Source organism: Epinephelus lanceolatus, chromosome 18 (assembly GCF_041903045.1).
Source record: "Epinephelus lanceolatus isolate andai-2023 chromosome 18, ASM4190304v1, whole genome shotgun sequence".
Classification (NCBI taxonomy): Eukaryota; Metazoa; Chordata; class Actinopteri; order Perciformes; family Serranidae; genus Epinephelus; species Epinephelus lanceolatus.
The window spans coordinates 1,557,795-1,578,690 of record NC_135751.1 but is presented as its reverse complement, the minus strand read 5'-3'; the positions used below and the strand labels follow the sequence as shown (position 1 = coordinate 1,578,690).

Genomic DNA, 20,896 nt, shown 5'->3' with positions numbered 1-20,896 from the left:
TCGCAGATTGTAACACATTCGACGAATTTCCTACTGCTAATATACCTTTGTACCGTGGTCGGGCGGTGTCGATGGGTGGCCAAGTGGACCGTGGTGGCGCTGACGGTGACGACCGAGGGCCGGGACTGGAGTACCCAGCGGTGAGCAAGGCGTCGGCTGCGGGGCGAGAGCGCAGAGCCGGGCCTTGGCCTGGCCAGGAGCTGAGTCCGGAGCTCAGCGGGGAGTCACCTGAGATGACCGCGGCAGGGACCACGGCGGCTGGAGACTCATTCGCAGAGTTTACTGAAGTTACTGCCAAGAAGGAACTTCACTTTGCGCATCTTAACGTGAGAAGTCTGCTTCCTAAAATAGATGAAATCCATATGCTGGTAACGACATCCATGGTGGGAATATTTTGCTTGACTGACACCTGGCTTGATGACTCTATCAGTGACAGCGATATCAGCATTGACAATTATTCCCTTAATAGGAAGGACCGAAATCGCAACGGGGGTTGTTTTATGAAAGCCTTGAAGTGCTTCTTAACAAATGTGCTAGTATGGGGAGAGAATGTGTTTTATTTTTTTGAATTCAGAACTAGCCCAGCTAGTGACTGCTGTGAATAGGGCAGCTGACAACAAGAGAAAGACCATGTGACCGGTTGGAAAGACAGCGGACAGGAGGGTAAAGACCCCAAAGGTGCTGGCATGGGCTAGCAACCCATGGTAGCAGTGGTGAGGTGTTGCAGTCTTACTACAACCAAAATTAGCTACCGCCAACATAGGGAAAATACCCCAAGAGTCAGCGAGAACTAGGGTGGAAAATGACTCACAGGTGGATAACACGATAACAGACATTGGAACGGACACGACTATGCATTGGATCTGTGACTCAGTGAAGGATAGGGTCACGGACCTATCCACCAGGGTTAGAATTAGCAGCACTCAGGGCAAGGTGAGCGCATCTGTAGAAGATAAAAGTAGCAGAGTCGAGAACAAGATGCTTCAGGTTTGTCCTTGCGGCTGGCAGAAAGTAACATCAATAAAAGGCCTCAGAACTCATCAGGGAAAGAACTGTGTGGCAAAGAAAGGGCAGAGTAGCCACATTGATCAGTACTTCCTAAGAAGTCAGTCGAGTCAGTCGGATGAAGTCCAGCGGCAGGTATAAAACCACAGTTCGCAGGATATCAGTAACACTGCCACTGAGGAGGAGGAGGAGGAGGAGGAGGAGGGGGTAGTAAGAGAGGATGCAGGTGACACTGAGGTCAGTATGCCAGTCAGAGAGAGAACCATGGAGCAAAAGGTTAGAGTTAGATGGCCTAGGGCAGATGACAGTAAAGAATAGGAGATAGTTAATAGAGATTTGTCAGTAATCTTAAACAGGCTTAGAGGAAATGCAATCGAAAGGTTAGAAAAGATGGGAGATATAATTTACTCATATGGTGCAGAGAGGTTCGGGGTGCATGAGAGAAAGAGGAATGAGAGGGCACAGTCAGGTAAGTCTAGGCGAAAAGAGAAATAGAGAAGTTAGTTAAGGAAAGGAGACAGTTAAGAAAGCAGTGGAAAAAGGCTACAGAAGAAGAAAGGGAGGGAATTAATGTGCTGCAAGAGGAGTTGAGAAGCAGGCTAGCAGTTCTTAGAAGGGCAAAGCATCTCAGGAAAAAGAGGAGGAAGAAGGAACATGTTAGGACCGTTTTTTTCAGGGACACTTTTAAGTTTGTTAAAGGATTGTTCAGCCAGGAAAGGGGAAAGCAGCTCAAAGCAGGAAAGCTAGAGGTTGAAGAATATTTGAGAAGTACATATTCAGATTTAGAGAAGAATAGGATAGTAGGTTTCCCACCGGATATTCCTCCATTAGGAGGGATAGAGCATGAGATGGATGTCAGGCCACCTAGGTTGAAGGAAGTTCAGGAGGTGGTCAGACGTGCAAAGGCTTCTTTGGCCCCAGGGCCTAATGGAGTCCCCTACCGGGTTTATAAAAGTGCAACCTGTATTTGTCTTATTTTTAAATTTATATATGCATATAAATAAATCAAATCAAATCAAATCAAATAAATCACCTGATATCCTTAAATTTTTGTGGAAACAGCTTAGAATAGTTTGGGAGAAACAAATTATCCCAAGAGCATGGCGTAGGGCAGGGGGTGTCTTCATTCCTAAGGAGAAGGAGTCTGTGGACCTCAGCCAATTCCGGATGATTTCTCTCTTGAATGTAGAGGGGAAGATTTTCTTTAGTGTAGTAGCGCAGAGATTAGCTAGCTACTTAGAAAGGAATAACTTAATAGATACCATGGTGCAGAAGGCAGGAATACCAGGTTTTGCAAGGTGCTTAGAGCATACTAGCATGATCTGGCACCAGATTCAGGCAGCAAAGATTAAGAAAAGGGACCTGCATGTAATATTTTTAGATCTTGCAAATGCATTTGGTTCAGTACCACATAGCCTCATTTGGAGTGTGTTTGACTACTTCAAAGTGCCACAGGTAGTTGTTAACTTAGTGAAAGCATACTTTCAGGACATTAGGTTGTGTCTAAGTAAGGCAGGTTTCACAACAGGTTGGCAGCGGCTAGAAATAGGCATCATGGCAGGGTGTACAATTTCTCCATTAGCATTTACAATGGTGATGGAAGTAATCATCAGGGCTTCTAAGTGGTTGGTAGGTGGAGAGAGATGGCAGAACGGGTTGCATCTTCCACCAGTTAGGGCTTACATGGATGACATGACACTGGTGACCACAACAATGCCATGTACAAAGAGGCTACTAGAGAAGGTAAATAAGAACCTCAAGTGGGCCAGCATGAAGATCAAGCCTAGTAAGTCTAGAAGCATCTCAATAAGTAAAGGGAAGTTAAGTGATAGGAAGTTTTTTCATGGATGATGAGGAAATCCCAACAATTAGGGAAAAGTCAGTAAATAGCTTAGGTAGGTGGTACAATGTAGAGTTGAATGATGAGGAACAGGTGGTGAAATTTAGAAAAGATGTGGCGGAAGGATTGGATGGAATAGATAAATCAGAACTTCCAGGAAAGTTGAAGTTGTAGTGTTTGCAATTTGGGCTATATCCTAGGTTAATGTGGCTAGGGCGGTGACGGTATCTATTTTTTCTCGCAGCGGTGACAGAGTGACGTATCACCGCGGTATGGTGGTAATACGTCACATTTAAAATAAACATGTTTAAACATTAATTCAAAAAAAGAGAGTCTGTTTTAGTTGTTTTAGAAGAGGTTTGATACATGATAGTGTGTTTACCTCCTGCGTGGATGGATACACTGGTGAGCAACAGCTGCAGCTGGCTCTGGGACAGGTACGCTAGGTCACTCGGTAAAAGCAAACAAAGACACGACATGGACGATATTACTCACTCGACTGAAAGCTGTCCATCAGCTCCTGCAGGCCTGGGTGTTTTTTCCAGGTTAACTTAGTGATAGCTGCAAAGTTTTCACTCCTTGTGATGCACTCCCAAATCGTCGGAGTATTCTTTTAATATTTGGCTTGGCAACCAGATCCGCCACCATGATGAATCAGCTTTTTTTTCTTTTTTTTTTTTTTTTGTGCGGTGATGACCTCTTCACTGCGGTAGGCATCACGTGACCGCGGTACTGCGGTGATGCAGTTATTGTCACAGCCCTAAATGTGGCCATTGTCAATTTGTGAAATTCCAAAATCCGTTGTGGAGAGAATTGAAAGGTCGGTTAGCTCCTATATTAGGAAGTGGTTGGGGGCTCCTAGGTGCCTAAGTAGTGTTGCATCGTATGGAGAAGGAATACTTCAGCTGCCAGTATCTAGTTTAACAGAGGAATTTAAATGTACCAAGGTCAGGACAGAGCTCTTGTTATCTGGGAGTAAGGACGTGGTAGTTAGGAGTGTGGTTCCAAATCCAACCAAGGGGAGGAAATGGAACCCAAGATCGGCAGTTCAGGAGTCAGAGGCAGCTCTTAGGCATGCAGAGGCATCCAGGCCGGGGAGGCCTGGGGCTTGGCTCAGGCAAACTGGTATGGAATAAAGCAGGTCTCAAAGATAAAAGAAAGCTGGTCGTGGAAGAGATACGTAGACAGGAGGAGATATTAAGGGGTGCAAAGGTAGTGGCCCAGGCTAAACAGGAACAGTGGTTGAATTGGGAAAGTGTAGAGAAGAGGAAGCTTAGTTGGAGGGACCTGTGGAGTATGGAGGAGAATCGTATTAGATTCCTGGTAGGGGCTACATATGATGTGTTACCAACCCCCCAGAACCTAAAACTGTGGGTAAATGGGGACCTATTATGCCCATTGTGTTCAGGTACCACAACCTTAAAGCATATTTTGTCAGGCTGTAAAGTTAGCTTGTCATAAGGCAACATGGCGACATAACCAGGTGTTGAAATGTTTAGCTGCAGGCATAATGTCAGTTGGGGGCCAGCAGGGGGAACTACTAAGCAGGGTACATAACTCCTTGAGATCAGGTAGAGAGATCCACTTCCTCTCAGGAGGAAATCCAGGAAGAGGAAGGTTATTTAAGTGTGAGAGTGGTCTATTTGAATCTGAATTGAATTGAATTTGAATTGAGTGTGTTTGCTGATCCTGTAAGTTTATTTATCTCCTTTAACTTTAGCTTATATTGGAGTTATGCTATGTAGGGTGTGAAATAGATGTGATAGAGATATGGTGAACATGCTAGCAAAGGTAGTATCGGCACTGTCACTACCTGGAGCTCGCATGTACGGAGCCTGGGTTTGGTTGGAGGTGGCAGTGCTGTTTGGGCTGAGAAAGCCATGTGTAAGTAAGGTAAAGAAGGTTATTGGGTTGGTGCGGGGAGCACTTAGTACTTAGCACTTAGTAGCAGAACTACTAGGCAGAGTACATAACTCCTTGAGATCAGGAGGAGAGATCCACTTCCTCTCAGGAGGAAATCCAGGAAGAAGAAGGTTATTTAAGTGTGGGAGTGGCCGATTTGAATCCCTTTTGTTTGAGACTATGCTGCAATGTGAGTGTGTTTGCTGATCTTGTGAGTTTATCTATCTCCTTTAACTTTAGCTTATATTGGAATTATGCTATGTAGCGTGTGAAATAGAGTATGGTGAATGTGCTAGGAAAGGTAGTATCAGCACTGTTTCTACCTGGAGCTCGCATGTACAGAGCCTGGGTTTGGTTGAAGGTGGCAGTGCTGTTTGGGCTGAGAAAGCCATGCGTAAGTAAGGTAAAGGAGGTTATTGGGTTGGTGCGGGGAGCAGTGAGACCTGGCATTAGGGGAGTGTCTCTGGGACGCCAGAGATCACTGTCTAGCCTCCTGGAGGTGTCGTGGGACCAACTAGATGAAACACTGGTGAAAGGAGGTTCCCACCCGATGACCCCAAAGACATGTTAGTTATCACTCCTCACTGGTCTGTATAGTTAAGACTTGCCATAATAGCTTATCATAGGGCTTAGGGGGTTATTCACTGAGTGTTGATCCTTTCTCTAAAGCACAATCTTCTTGTGTTTATTTGAATTATTAGGAGATTTTAATACAGATGTCTCTGATGTAAGCTACGCTACCTACAAGGCGTATAACAACTTTTGCAAGTCCTCCGGTTTGACGCAAATAATTAAAGGACCCACTCCGGTTTGCCAAACGACCCAAACTACCACTGATCTAATTTTAGTGACTGACGAATCAAATATAACTCACAGTGGGGTTATTGGATATGGAATTAGTGATCACTACCTTATCTACTGCACAAGAAAGAGACACAGGGTACCTTTTTCTGCGCATAAAGTTATCTGCATTAGATCACTCAAAAATTACTCTGTAGAAACTTTAAGATCTCAATTGAAAAACCTGGATTGGTCTCCTATAACAAATGCCTGTGATGTAGACAAGGCCTGGGGCACTTTTAAATGTTTATTTATCAAGGCAGTAGATGCAGTAGCCCCTCCCAGACAGATTAGAATTAAACAAAGGAGCAACCCCTGGTTTGACCACTCAATTAGGGAAATGATAAAGCAATGGGACTCAGCGTTGGCTAAATTTAGAAAATCTCAAGAACCAGATGATTTTGAACATTTTAAGAAATGTAGGAATATAACACAGAAAATGATCAAGACAAGTAAGCAGAACTATTACTCTGAAGTAATTAAGGATAACAGCAAAAATCCCTCAAAATTATGGAAAACACTAAAGACCTAGGCTGTAGTGGTAAATCAAAGACTAATGAGGTAAACATAGGGTTACAAACAGACAAGGACATAGGGTTCGACAAAGAAATGATTTTTAACACTTTTTTCACCTCTATTGCCAGCAACCTGGTCTCCAAATTGCCAGATTAAACAGGTGAGGACTTTGTTACCCAATACTACAGTGAACTAGGAGTCAAGGAAGATGCTTTTTCTTTTAATAGGGTTACAGTCGACTATGTAGAGAAAATGCTGAGCAAGCTTAATATTACTAAGGCTACTGGGCTTGATGGGATTGGTGCTAGGTTCTTAAGAGATGCTTCGGCTGACATTGCTCCATACATAATGTGTATAATTAATCTTTCACTGGAGCAAGGAAAATTTCTCACTGATTTTAAACATGCGAAAGTAACTCCAATCTACAAAAAGGGAAGTAAATCTGACCCTAGCAACTATAGATTATAAGTGTAATCTCTAAGGTTAAGAAAGAAGTCAATCAAGGGAGAATGTGTGGACTTGTTCTATTAGACCTCCAAAAAGCTTTCGACACAGTCAACCATAACATACTGCTGCTAAAGATGAAGGCTCTAGGATTAGACAGCTCCGCCATTAAGTGGCTAGGGTCTTATCTATCAGGAAGGGACCAGCGAGTTGATGTTGGGGGAGTGTTGTCAGAGGCCATGCCTGTTTCCTGTGGGGTTCCACAGGGCAGTGTGCTCGGGCCACTGCTCTTCCTACTCTACATCAATGACATGAAAGCTGCTTGCTCCAGCCCTTTATATATGCTAACAATTCTGCCGTTCTCGCATTGCACAAAGGCATATATTGCATACAGAACATTCTAAGAGAGAATCTAGACAGGGTTCAAACCTGGCTGTCTGAAAATAGGTTGCTATTGCACCTAGGTAAGACCTATATTATAAGGCTCAAAAGTTAGGTTGAGCAAGGAGGACAAACTTGTTATAACTACTGGAGGGGTAACAATCACATCGCAGCCCTCAATTAAATACTTAGGTTGTATCCTTGATGGGTCTCTAGGGGGCGCTTCTATGGCTCTAAAGACCCTGGGAAAAATAAATGCTAGAACTAGATTCCTTGCAAGAAAGGCTACACTACTGAACCAGGAGTGTCTAAAGATATTAGCTTCCTGTTTAATTCAATGTCACTTTGATTACACTATTAGTTCCTGGTACTTGAGTCTAAACAAAGCCCTGAAACAAAAACTTCATACATCACAGAACAAACTAATTAGAGTAGTCCTGAGGCTGAACCACAGGAGCCACATGGGAATGGCTCAATTTAAACAATTACAGTGGCTACCTGTTGAGGCCAGAGCTAGACAGATCCAATTTACTATGGTCCACAGTATTTTGAATAATAGACCTCCAACTTATTTTAATAATTATTTCAAGAGAACTGCACATGGACATAATACTAGAGCTAGCTGAGGAAATGTTGCCCTATATAAACACAGGACAAAGACAGGAGGTGAATCCTTTATCTATGCCGGTGCCGTGGAGTGGAACAAACTACCGCTCTCCATACAAGAAACGGAAAGAGCAGTATCTTTTAAATCAAAGATTAGGAAACTACTGTTCTGCGACCTATAGGGCTGCCACGATTAGTCGACTAATCGATGACTAATCGACTATTAAAATAATCGGTGACTATTTTAGTAGTCGACTAATTGGTTTGAGTCATTTTTCATAGAAAAGTACTATAAAAGTACCCCAAAATACTCTTACTACAGCTTCTTACATTCAGATATTGGCAGCTTTACACACTCTCCTGTGACAGTGAACTAAATCCCTTTGGCGTGAGTATGAAACAAGACATTAGATGATGTAATTTTGGGGTTTGGGCGAGACAGACCGACATTTTTCAACATTTTAGCACATTTTTCGATGAAATGATTAGTCGACAATGAAAATAATCGTTAGTGGCAGCCCGAGCGACCTACCTTTATAAGTGTTAACGCTCTTTTTTGCACTATTGTGGTTTCATTTACTATTGCTCTTAATTAACTTGTGATTAATGTAGACCGTCAAGCACTTTACTGATGCATGCCACCACTTGGACTGCTGTTATAACAGGGACAACGATGGAAATAACTCTTGGACTTTTTCATTCCATCCCTGACAAATGCAGACATATGTTTTTATTGTTTAAAATTCTATGTATTGCTTGTGTCAATAAATCAAATCAAATCAAATCAAATCAAATCAAATCAAAAGTCAGTATCAGTCCTCCTGTCCTCTCTGCTCCTTCCTCTGCTACTGAGGAGAGTCCCCCCCTAATATAATGGTAGGGGAAACACTGCTCTGTGCAGTGTTTTGGCCTCTGAGGAGACTTTAAACATATTGAGTCTCATTCATGAAATGTTAGTAAATCTGTTAGCAGATTTGCACTTAAAAAAACCTTAGTACTAAAAACCTACACCGGATTCATGAACGCCACAGAAAACTCAGATTTGATCGTAGACGTGTATGTTCATGAATGCCAATCAATCCTAAATTGACAGAGGGCTCCCGCTGGTCAGCAATTAGCATACACCCCCGTCCATGAATAGCCAGTGACCACCATATATGGAGGTCATAATTACTATGGACGGGTGCATCCCATGTCGTGTCTCTCATAATCAAATTAAACAAAATGACATGCAGTTTGGGGCTGTGGTGCATAAAGAATGCAGGGGAGGAGAGGAGGAGCGCGTTCCTTTGTTATTTTATTTATTCTGAGAACAGCAATTTCCAATTTTGGAATCACGTTTTTAAAACACCTAATCTGAAGCTCAAATCTGCTAAATGCCAACTAATTTAGCTAACTGTGTTATATTTCTAATCTTTTGCCATGTTTAACTTAGGTGTTCCAAAGGCATCTGCATAATGTGAATAAGAGAGCACAATACACATTAAAATTATAGTTTCTAACAATGACAAGCAATATTTATGTGGAATATCTTATTTACACAAGCACTATGAGCAGTCAGAAGCAGGTGTAGATTTTGTTAGTACCTACAAAAAGCTTGGAGCTACTAACATATTGATGATTGGCGAAATACACGTAAATTTACTTCTAAAAACAGTTTACAAACAAATTAGTTCTGCTCACCTTTCTTGAATGAGACCCATTATTTGTTACTCCAACCCGACTAAAATAAAGTCAAATAAATAAGGACTGTACCTGATAATTTGTACCAGCTCCATGAAGACTTCGTCCACGTTGTAGCGATTCTTGGCCGAAGCCTCCATGTAGTGGATCCTGTTTTCTCTGGCAAATGCCTGAGCATCCTCCCTGGAGATCTGCAAACAATGCAAACAATGTGTGAGGTCAGTAGGATCTTCCACTGTCTCCTCGTCCTTTTCATTCTGTACAGCTGTGCTCTCGTTGTACCCTGCGTTCATTTCAGTACTGAGCGGTCCACCCATACATTACTGTACTGTAAGAAGTTAATACATAATAAAGTAATATGGAACTGGGTTTGCTTCCCTCTACACAAACAAAACAAATGAACAAAACAGCTAGTAACAGGTTACTGTTTGCTTTTTTGTTTTCTGTTGATAGATTGGTGTAAGAAACACATTTTTAGTCAAGTATAAGCTGCATTTGACATTTATTTACATCATTTATTTTCAGTGTGATAGTTGCTGAGATGCAGTCTTCCCGCCCATCTGACTCACAGCTGTGTTTGAACTTTGTCATTAAGTGATTTACTGCTCCTCCCTTAAATATGGTGACCTCATCCAGCAAATCAGATTAGTTTGTCCAAGAAATTCCCTGTTATTTCCTAACCGTGGATGACCTAACCTTGACTTTTTGGAGTACATCTGTCTGCACTCCACTCCTGTCCTGGGTCAACACCTTTGAATCTGCCCACTCCACTGAGTTCATGTTGACTCTTCAGGCTGATATCAGGCAACCATATTTCACAAATAATGGGAAACCTAATTGACCCCATAAAAATGCACAAGGGAATTCCTCACCACTCTTTGCTGTTCCAGATCAGCCTTGTTTCCAACCAGCACCATAGGGAAGTCATCCCGGTCCTTCACTCTCAGGATCTGAGTGTGGAATTTCTGGACCTCATGGTAGCTATCAGGTGACAGAAGGAAAGAATTAGTAATTTAAGTATCAACAAATGCATTCTGATTTACAGGAGAGAATGTACTTTGCACAGGAGAACAATAATGACCAATCAGATCAGCTCCGCTTATCTCTTTTAAATGCAGCAGTCTGGTGTTCCAGAAAACAGACCTTTAAAGGCAGATAATGATGATGATGAGTGCCAGCAGGCAACAGCTAGAGTTATTAATAATGCAATCAAATACAAAGGTCATTACTGTAAACACTGAGAAAAGCTTTCTGAAAACTCCCACTTATAATTCAAAAACACAGAATTGTATACAGCCAACACATGTACTGTATCCTCCTTAGAGCCCAGCTTTTGTCTGGTATGCGTTTTTGAAATCTCTTAGCTATTTGGGGTGAGAGGGACCTGATAAGTATAAAAACTAACCATTATCTGTGAACAGTGAGTTCTCTTTCTTTTTTCATATGTGGAGGATGGGTTTACTTAATAGTAACAAGTGTGTAATAAAGTGTAAAACTGAATATTTCAATGCATGAACATTGTTATGGAAAAACAAAATTATAAACAGTGCAACAGTGGGTCCTAAAGTGGGGTGCTGGCCCATTCTGAATGGACTGCAAGTGACTCAGGGCTCGTGTCAAGTTTGTAAAAAACACACTTTATGTTATGAAGTACAGTGCTTTTCATTTGAAGTGCTGTTTCCCGTTTGTCCTGTCAGGTATAAATATCTATCCGAATGTACTTCACCTGTATAAATGTTGAGTCACAAGGCTTTTAGATATGTTGCATTACTTGCAATTTAGCTTTTGCACAACCATAATCAGGAGTTGGAACTACCTTCTTGATCACTACCTTTTTATAAAGCCCCGCCCTCACCTGAGCACCGTGGAAATACACGCCCATAACTGGCCCCAGTACAGAAAATAGGAAGAAAACTCAATCCGGACAGAATAAATATCTGTCCTTCTGCTTATATTCAACTATAAACTGCTAATCATAAGGTCTTCATCTAACAACTGACAGAACCTGTTTAAACAGTGTGAATCTGCTGGTGTCTATTTAGCTCTAATGCAAACCACATGAAAACAGAGACAGGGGTTGACTCCATCATCAACACCTCTACAGTCTCATGTCATCTAATACAACAGCCCTTCCAACAAATGTTTCACAACACTAATAATGTCATCTCACATATGTTTTATTGTGTGTGTGAGACACGTGTTAAACTAGGTGGTGGTTTTGTTCGAACAGAACACATGCACTTGAACAGATATCCATGATATTTAGTCCACAAAGTGGCACTAGGTAAGGTCAACCTGTTCTGTGCTCCTCACTGTTTTTCAAAGTACCATTTCTTTATTATTCTTTTTTTAATGCCTTTCTCTTCTAAGTTTTATTGCTGTAATGCTGAGAAGCCAAAACCGAAGAATTATACTCTCTTCTACTTGTATCAATTAGGTGTAACAAAGACGGAATGTTGAATGTCCTGACCTCTCCGCACATCTCTAAATAACAGCTGGACAGTGAGACCTCATGCAAGTCTCACCACGAGCAACTGCTCACTTCATTTCCTGTTCAGCAGGAAGACAGACTGTCGATGTGAGTGACGGCATTACACGGTTACACTGACAAACCATTCAGCTCACTGTGTCTCTACTTCTGAGGTATTTATCATGCTATGCACTCACACAAACTTTCAATTACCTGCCCCGGTCGTTGAGTGCAAACACCAATAGGAAGCCTTCTCCTGAGCGCATGTACTGCTCCCTCATCGCTCCAAACTCTTCCTGACCTGCTGTATCCAGGACTGAAATACACACACACACACACACACACACACACACACACACACACAGAGTATAAAGTTTATCCCAGTCCATTCCTTTTCCTGTACAGGTCAACAGAAACAGCATTTCCCAGACAAAGTGTTGGTTTCCCTCTGTTATCACTTGTTTTTAGGGTTCCTACAGATTAAAGCGGCAACAGATAGGATTTGATTTTTTTAGCTTGGCGCCACCTAGCGTCAGCGTTATTGCTCGCACTGTCGCAATGACCAAATTGACCGTGGGGATCAGAGATAATCAATAAAATGTAGGCTGTAAAGCCACCGATATACTTCTATGTATATGTAGAATGAGAAGGTGTGTGGACACTCTACTAAATGAATGAGTAAAGAGACTGAGCAACAATTATCAGATTTATCTGAAGAAAAAACAAATAGTAATGCAAATTAAAAAAATAAAAAAAATAAATTATACCAGAATGCACAGTACCAGTACAAACAACTCACAATAAATTATACCAATATGTACAGTATCATTACAAACACAACAGTAGACACGTAAGGGATAATGTATAGTGAGCCAGTGACTGTTGAAAAATAATTCCCAACGGGAATGGAACCCCGACGCGCAGTGGAGTTATTTTTCAACCGTTACCGGCTCACTATACATTATCCCGCTTAGAACATGGCTTACTACTAAAACATTCAAATGTTACAACTGGCATCAATATTATTAAATTGCTGGCAGAGTGTATTGACAGAGGAGAGGCATTCACCAGACAAACGGGAGCGGAGAAGAGGATTTTACTCCACTTCTCCCGGTCAGAGATGCTGGGTGCCCAGTAGCTGCGAAGGCTGCCCTCACATTTATGGCCAGTGACCGACATGATCTCCCTGCTATCCAGGCCAGCTTGGGGAGAGCTTGGGGAGAGTCGCCCCACCCTCCCCTCCCTCCTGAGTGCGGATGTATGACATCATCATAAGGTTTTTCTCGCTCATTTACCCCTCCCTTTTTGGAACCTTCTGTCAGCTAAGAGACCGTGTGTGCGTGTGTGTGTGTGTTGAGATCCGTCAATATTATGGTATTAGATCTCAGCCAAACACCAATCATTGTTGAGATCCGTCAATATGTGTTCTTAACCCTGAGCTACGGAGCACTTTTACCCGTATCATGTTTTTCTTTGAATCAATGAATCTAATCTTCTTAATCTCTTCTTAATCGTTTGGGTATCCGCATCACTCCTTCCTCTTGGGGTGAACACTGAGGTGAATGGTTTTTTTTTTTTTTATTGAAAGATAGATACAATAAAATAAAAAATAAATCACACTTAAATGTTTCTAGTAAAGAAAATAATGTAAGGGCTTTCTTTTCTTTAACAAGACTGAGGGACTTGAGAGTTGTAGCTCATTCCTGCAATGAGTCTTAAAATATCCGCATTTGTGAATAAAGAACTTTCCCAATAACACACCGGGGTGAATGTTGTGGGAGCCAGGATGTAGGGAGGGGGGGAGGAGACGCGCCAGACACAATATCACGATACGGTGATGTAGTTAAAATAAATCCTCACCATCTTCTTGCTTCCCTTTCTCTTTCTCTCAAACACACACACAGCAATTAAATATTCAGTTTATTTAAACTCTTTTTGTTTGTGACATGAAAAAACACGTTAATTATATGAGTTACAGAGGGTGAAAAGATGAGTTCTAACTAAAAGTACAAAGTGTGAAAGTGCAAGCGATTCTCACCCAACATTCACCTCCACACATGCACGCACGCACACGCGCGCACACACACACACACACAAACACACACGCATACTATTCACTTTGCGTCAGTTTCTCCAAATCACCTTAGCATATGGGGTGACCATTATGGAGTGAGCTTTTAAGCACATAGGCCTACTACAATCAATAAAGCACAAGTTACCATTCGTACGGTTTTCTTTAAATAGGAGCTTTTTCCACCGTTCGTTAGTTACTCACAGCAAAGAGCGCATTTACAGGAACACCGAGACCTATCATGGACTTTGGTAAGAAAACTTTTACCATCTTTTTTAAAACCATTTTCTTGTCCTTTAAGTTTCACAGCGATCCGTTAATTTATTATTATTTTCTATTGACAGACATCATCAATCTAACGGACGAAGGTTATCTCATGAGCCCAGAGTATAACAACCTGTCCGACTGTAAGTCTTGTTCTCGTTGATGTTGTTAATGCACATCTCATACACATTTACGCATCTAATACACAATATATTCCGTTGTTTTTGTTTGTTTTACAGTCACGGTTGATGATCTGGAAGAGTTGAGTGAAATCATTCGTCAAGCAGAGGCCGAAGAAACTAAGCATTCTGCTCCGGCGCCGATTCCCTCAACAGCCGACGTGGTTAAAAGAGCTGACCCGGTCCAACCATCGTCTCAGACCGCTCCGGAGCATACGAAGGACGCTACACGTCCTCCTGTACAAACGCTACATTCTTCTGCACCCGGGAGGAAGAGGTGGCGGACGCCCAGCAGCAGCAGCAGCAGCACCAGCAGCAGCAGCAGCGACAGCAGTGACAGCGACGGTCGACCAAGTGTTTCTCGCAACGGTCGTAAAACCGGTGAGTCAAAAAAAACCAAAAAACTTTTATTTTCTTTAAAAAAAAGTAAACACGCAGGATCTGTGTCGGCTTCATGCTGCAATGCTACAAACATGAAGTTGGACCATTATCGATACATGTCCGACGTGAAACACGCGTCGGCACATAAACGTTCCCCCCTATCCAACAAACGTACATTGCATATGTGATATAGGTCCGATGTGAAACACGCGTCGGCTCATAAACGTTCCCCCCTAACCAACAAACGTATATTTCATCTTTATTACTTGTTTTTATTTCATTAAGAATACAATTTGAATAAAATAATGACTTTTAAAATGATCACTTTGCACAAGATGCGCTCCCTTTTATCCACAGCTCATTTTCATTCACAGCTTCTCATTATTATTATTATTACTATTATTATAATTGTTATTTATCGCCGTTTCTTGTATTTTGTACTTATTTGGCATGCCTAGTTTTTCAAGTTTAAATTTTGAAATCTTTAATCCGACTCTCTCCCCTTGACCGGAATAATTTCTCAATTATGGGATCAATAAAGGTGTATCTTATCTTATCTTCTCTCTCTCTTTCAGCAAAAAGACCCAGAAAATGTACGCATAGTTTCAAATGTACGACCTGTCAGAGGGAGAGACAAGAAATACATCTTCTCGTCTGTACTATGCTAAGGACCATGAGTGATATCCTCTTTGTGATGGGCCTTGGTGATTGAGCGTAAGTTTTGTTTTTTATTTTTATTTTTGTTTTCTGTAACCATGGATGAAAGCAACCGCCATCCCTCAAAACTTGATGATGCATGAATTAAACCAGAATGTATTAAATGAAACTCAATCTTTAAGGAACAAGAAAGTGATATAGATATGGGATATATATCTAACCTACAAACGTATATTTCATATTTATTACTTATTATTTAATTTAGCATACAATTTGAATAAAATAAAGAATAATCCCCTCTCTCTCTCTATTTTTTTTTTTTTTCCAGCAAAAAAGACCCAGAAAATGTACGCGCGACCTGTCAGAGGGAGAAAGAAGAAAATACATCTTCTCGTCGGTACTATGCTAAGGGCCATGAGCGAGATCCTCTTTGTGCTAGGCCTTGGTGTTTGAGTGTAAGTTTGGGTTGTTGTTGTTGTTGTTGTTTGGTTTTTTAAAATTTTGTTTTCTATTTTCTGTAACCATGGATGAAAGCAACCGCTGTCCCTCAATACTTGATGTGATGATACAAGAATTAAACCAGAATGTGTTAAATGAAACTCGAGAACCCGCTCAGTCTTTATGCGAGGCACAACAAGATGTAGAAATCACCGACCCACTCACAGACATCAATATGGCTATCGCAGATCTTGATCATTCTCAAAGCATTTTAAACACCATAAATCAATGTCAAGACTTGTTAAATCAAATACCCTCTTCCTCTTCAAACAGCGTACCCACGCGGTACGACTCTTTAATCGGAGAATAAAGCCCCGTCATTTCTTTTATCCCTGACCCGTTCTCAGATATTGATGTTGCTATCGCCGAACTTAATCATATGCAAGCTGTTTTAAATACGATAAGCCAATGTCAAGATTTGTTAAATCAAATACCCGCCAATCCCTCGACATCAAACGACACGCATTTGCAAACCGAGACCCGATTGACAATAATCAAAGTGCCCAAAATCAAACGAGCGTCTTTAACGCCATAGACCACACTGTAAATCGTTTAGAAAATGTCCAACTCGCAACGTCCGACTGTCAAAATCAGCAGCGAGGGGGTAATGTAGAGGACGTTCGTTCGGAAAATTTAGAACATCAACACACATCGCAACGAGAAAACTCGCCTCAAAATTCACCCTCGTCGAGGGTGGTGACGCGACCTAGATTTAACAATGTTGAATCCAGCCATCCGCTCAACATCAACGTTACAGAACTACATCGAGGTACGGCTGATTTTGGTGAATTTTACGTCAGGGTGTTTACAGAGATGGCGCAAGCGGTGACGAACGTCATTTCACAAGTCGAACGACAAGATGCGGTGCAGCTCGAGTTGAGAGGTGATACTCTGCCTCAAGGCGCGTCCTGCGTCGTGAGCGGAGAGGAGTTTGATTTAACTCACTTACAGTCTTTCCTAGACCGAATTGTGCAATCTAACATGGCCGTTAAAACCGACGGTAATTTGGTATTCACCGTCCAACTCGTCAAAAACCCCCGAGGCGGCGGTCGAAGACTCTTGTCTAATACCTTAGACGGCGAGATTATTAAAAAAAAGCGACGGTCTCTGCGGGTCGTAATCAACGGCCACGACAACCAACTTTGTTTTGCGATTAATTTGGCTCACCTGCTTTACCCCGATATCGTCGATAGCGAAGCGTTTGCGCTCGGCAGAGACTTTCAAAGTAAGGCGGGTTTGAACGATCAGACCGCGGTAACGTTCGGCGATATAGCGAAATTTCAAAAAGTCTCAAACTGCAAAATTGTAGTGTTCTACAGAACCGACAACGCTCGAACGCTCTCTAAATTTGCGACCGATTCACAGAGAAGACAAAAGACGGTGTTTATGTTTCTATTTGAAAAACACTACTACGGCATAACGAGCCTGAAATCCTTTCTAGGCTCGCCGTATGTGTGCGAGTATTGCTACGCGGGGTACACCTCTGTCGCGTGTCACTATTGCGAGGGTCATTGCTCCGTTTGCTCGGACCCCTCCTGTAGCGAGCGAGAGCTCCGACCCGTAGTTTGCGTCGACTGTAACAGAACGTGCCGTTCCGCGTCGTGTTTAGCCAAACACAAAGAGCCCGTAAAGAGGCCCGTGGCTGAAAAATACGTCAGTAATTGCGAGCTGATTAAAAGATGCAAAAAATGCGACATGCTATACTACATCGCTATGAATGGTAACGGTAAACAACACGCGTGTCCAAAAGTCAAATGTAAAATCTGCGGAGCGACCCTAGAAAAAGACGAGAGCGAGGAGCACCTGTGTTACATACAACGTTTACCCGTCGAGAGAAAACATACAGAGAAATTGATTTTCTACGATTTCGAGACGTACGTAGACTCGTCAGGAGCGCACGTCCCTTTTCTGGTGTGTACGAAAACCCTCGACGGCAAAAGGTGGAATGCTCAAGGCGTAGATTGCGCCAAACAGTTTATTTTGCATTTCAGACGACCCGTGTACAGAAAATCCGTCTTTATCGCTCACAACGCTAGAGGATTTGACGGATACATTGTGCTCAACGCCATGCTGTCTCTGAACCTGAAGCCCGAGGCACTCGTAATGCAGGGAAGCAAAGTCGTACGTTTCACCGACCCCGATTACGAACACAGATACATCGACAGTCTCAGTTTCTTGACGTGCCGTCTGTCGGCTCTGCCCAAAGCCCTAGGTTTTCCCGATAAAAACAAGGGGTTTTTTTCCCATCGATTTAGCTCCGAGAATCATTTAAAGTACGTAGACCCCTACCCCGAGCCAGAGGCCTACGGCGTCAAACAAATGAGTAGAGAGGGCAAGAGAGAATTTGAAGCGTGGTGCGAGACGGTGCGTCACGGCACGTTCAATTTTGAGAAAGAAGCCATCCGCTACTGTCAAAACGACGTGGATATTCTCGCGCGAGCCTGTGACATTTTCAGAAAAGGTTACATTGACGAAACGGGCGTGGACCCTTTCAGCTGCGCCACCATCGCTTCGGCCTGCATGGAAGTGTTTCGCACAAATTTCCTACGTCCCGACACCCTGGCCATTCCTTCTCCCGACGACTATCGAAGACGTCGCAAAACCTACTCAAACGCCAGCGTTCAGTGGTTAGAGTGGGTGGCGCATACCGAGGGTGTCTTTATTCAGCACGCGTTGAACGCGGGCGAAAAACAGATCGGTCGCTACTTTGTAGACGGTTACACCGAGGTCCGAGGTGTGAAAACGGCTTGGGAGTTTCTGGGTTGTTTTTATCACGGCTGTCCGTCCTGCTTTCAGCCCCACGACACCTGCCCTCTGATGGGCAGATCGTTTGATGAGTTGCACGCCTCCACCGTGGCGCGTATACAGACGTTAGAGTCCGTCCACGGTCTCAAGGTGAACGTGATGAGAGAGCACGATTGGCTCGAGTTGAAAAAATCCCATCCGCCTCTGAGAGATTTTCTCAAGCGTGCCAAAACCCCCCGACCTTTGTCACCCCGCGACGCTTTGTACGGCGGTAGGACGAGCGCCGTGAGGCTGAGATACACGGCGGCGGCAAACGAAACCATACACTACGTGGACGTGACATCCTTGTATCCCTACGTTAACTGTGCCTTTCCCTATCCTCTGGGACACCCCGAAATAGTTTACCGAGATTTCAAAGAGCCGCAAAACTACTTTGGGTTAATCAGGGCCGTCGTCTACCCTCCTCGAGGTTTGTTTTTCCCCGTGTTGCCCTACAAAACAACCTCGGGTAAACTGGTGTTCACCCTCTGTCGAACATGCGCTGATCTTAAAAGACAGGTGGCTAAGCTCTGTCTAAATAGCTTATGGAAAAAGTTTGCCCAGAGAAGTAACCTGAACCAGACCATGCTCGTCAGGGAACCGGAGGAGTTTTTCAGTTACATGTTTTCAGAAAAACACAAAGTCAAATACTTTTCCTTCCTAAACGAGACCACGGTTCTGATTCAGTGGTGTCACGGCGATCGGTATATCGCACCCCCCAACAAGACGGACAACGTGTTTATCGCGGCATTCACCACAGCCTACGGCCGTCTAAAGTTATACGACTATTTGCGTCAATTGCAAAATCGGGTACTTTACCTCAACACCGACTCTCTAATTTATGTCGCAAAAGAGGGAGAGAAGGGGCTCAAACTGGGTAATTATTTGGGAGACTTGACTGACGAGTTGGGGGGCGACACCATACAGGAATTTGCGGCGGCGGGTCCTAAAAGTTATGCCTACTTGACCAGAAAAAACAAACGAGCCGTGTTGCGGGTGAAGGGCATTACTCAGATGCACGAATGTTGTGAAAAAATCAATTTTGACAGCGTCAAAGAGCTGGTAGAGGGTTACCTGCAAAACCACCGTACGGGGGAAAGGGAGGAGGAGGGGTTTATCGAGACTCTTCAACACGGTATAAAGAGGGATAAAAACGGGTTTCTGCTTAAAAACTCATCATTTTTAAAAAGGTTTCGTGTGGTATTTGACAAGAGACGGCTGCTTTCCACAGGTGAAACTTTGCCGTTTGGCTATTGAAATGTTTTCCGCACACCACCGGCCGATTGACTTTGATCCTAGACTGCGAGTGCCTTTCTCATGTCAGATTGTGGGACCCAGCGGTTGTGGAAAAACTTTTTTTGTAAAAAGTGTATTGGAAAACTGTCAAGATGTTTTGTCTCAGGTGCCTGAAAATATTGTATGGATATATACTTCATTCCAGCCTATGTACGGTGAACTGCAAAAGATGAATAAAAAGATTAAATTTGTCGAAGGCTTGCCTGATTCTTTTGATGATGAGAACCTGTTTCCCCCCGATCAAAGTCACTTGATTATCCTGGACGACGTCATTTTTCAGGCCTCCGACCATCCCGTAGTAGTCAAGATTTTTACACAATACAGACACCACAGGAACATGAGCGTCATGATGCTGACGCAGAATGTTTTTCATCGGGGCAAACACAGTCGGACCATCAGCTTAAACAGTAATTACCTGGTCTTGTTTAAAAACCCCAGAGATAGGTTACAGATAAATATATTGGCTTTTCCTTTGAGAAAAACTTTTTTTTCAGAAAGCTTTGAAGATGCCACCAGAGATGCTCACGGTTATTTAATCATAGATCTCACCCCAAATTGCCCAGAACAATACAGACTGAGATCGGGGTTGTTACCGGAGCAGTGGCCCGTCGTCTATCTACCTAAATCATGGTCTTCCTGAATCATCATCATCATCATCATCATCGTCGTCATGTCTGCGCGTTTAAAAAGGAACGCTCCTTTACTGCGTGCTTTGTGTCACTCCACGCCTCAGAGGCGTAAAGATATTCTTAACCACAGAGGGCCAGGTATTCCACATCGTTGTGAGCAAAGTTGAAGGGCGACAGGTCACTTCTTCCCGTAAAGGCTTTGTGGTTCACCATAGCCAACACTACATATTTCGGCATCGTGCCCAAAAAGAGATTTTCTTGATTACATACTCGAGTATTTTCCGGGATGGAGTATGTTTTTACGTTGACGTGGGACAAAGGATAGAGCGCGTTACCCCTCAACAGGGCCGCTGCGCGACCCAGACGCACCGCGGGGGAAACGGTCGTTTTCTTGACAAACAAAAAAGCGCCCGATATTTTTAATTTAAAATTAGCGTTAGCGGCGTGCAT

The 20,896-nt window shown here is 43.0% G+C and overlaps 1 protein-coding gene across 1 annotated transcript in view; it reads right to left on the bottom strand.

The window, feature by feature from the left end:
- The window catches only part of rras (RAS related), a 60,525-nt gene that overhangs the window by 4,220 nt on the left and 35,409 nt on the right, over positions 1-20,896 (bottom strand). The window contains exons 3-5 of the mRNA XM_078161421.1: positions 11,901-12,003; positions 10,090-10,198; positions 9,290-9,408 (exon numbers count right to left, since the gene is read on the bottom strand). Of these exons, the coding sequence (XP_078017547.1) occupies positions 9,290-9,408; positions 10,090-10,198; positions 11,901-12,003 (331 nt within the window). The remainder of the gene's footprint in view (positions 1-9,289; positions 9,409-10,089; positions 10,199-11,900; positions 12,004-20,896) is intronic.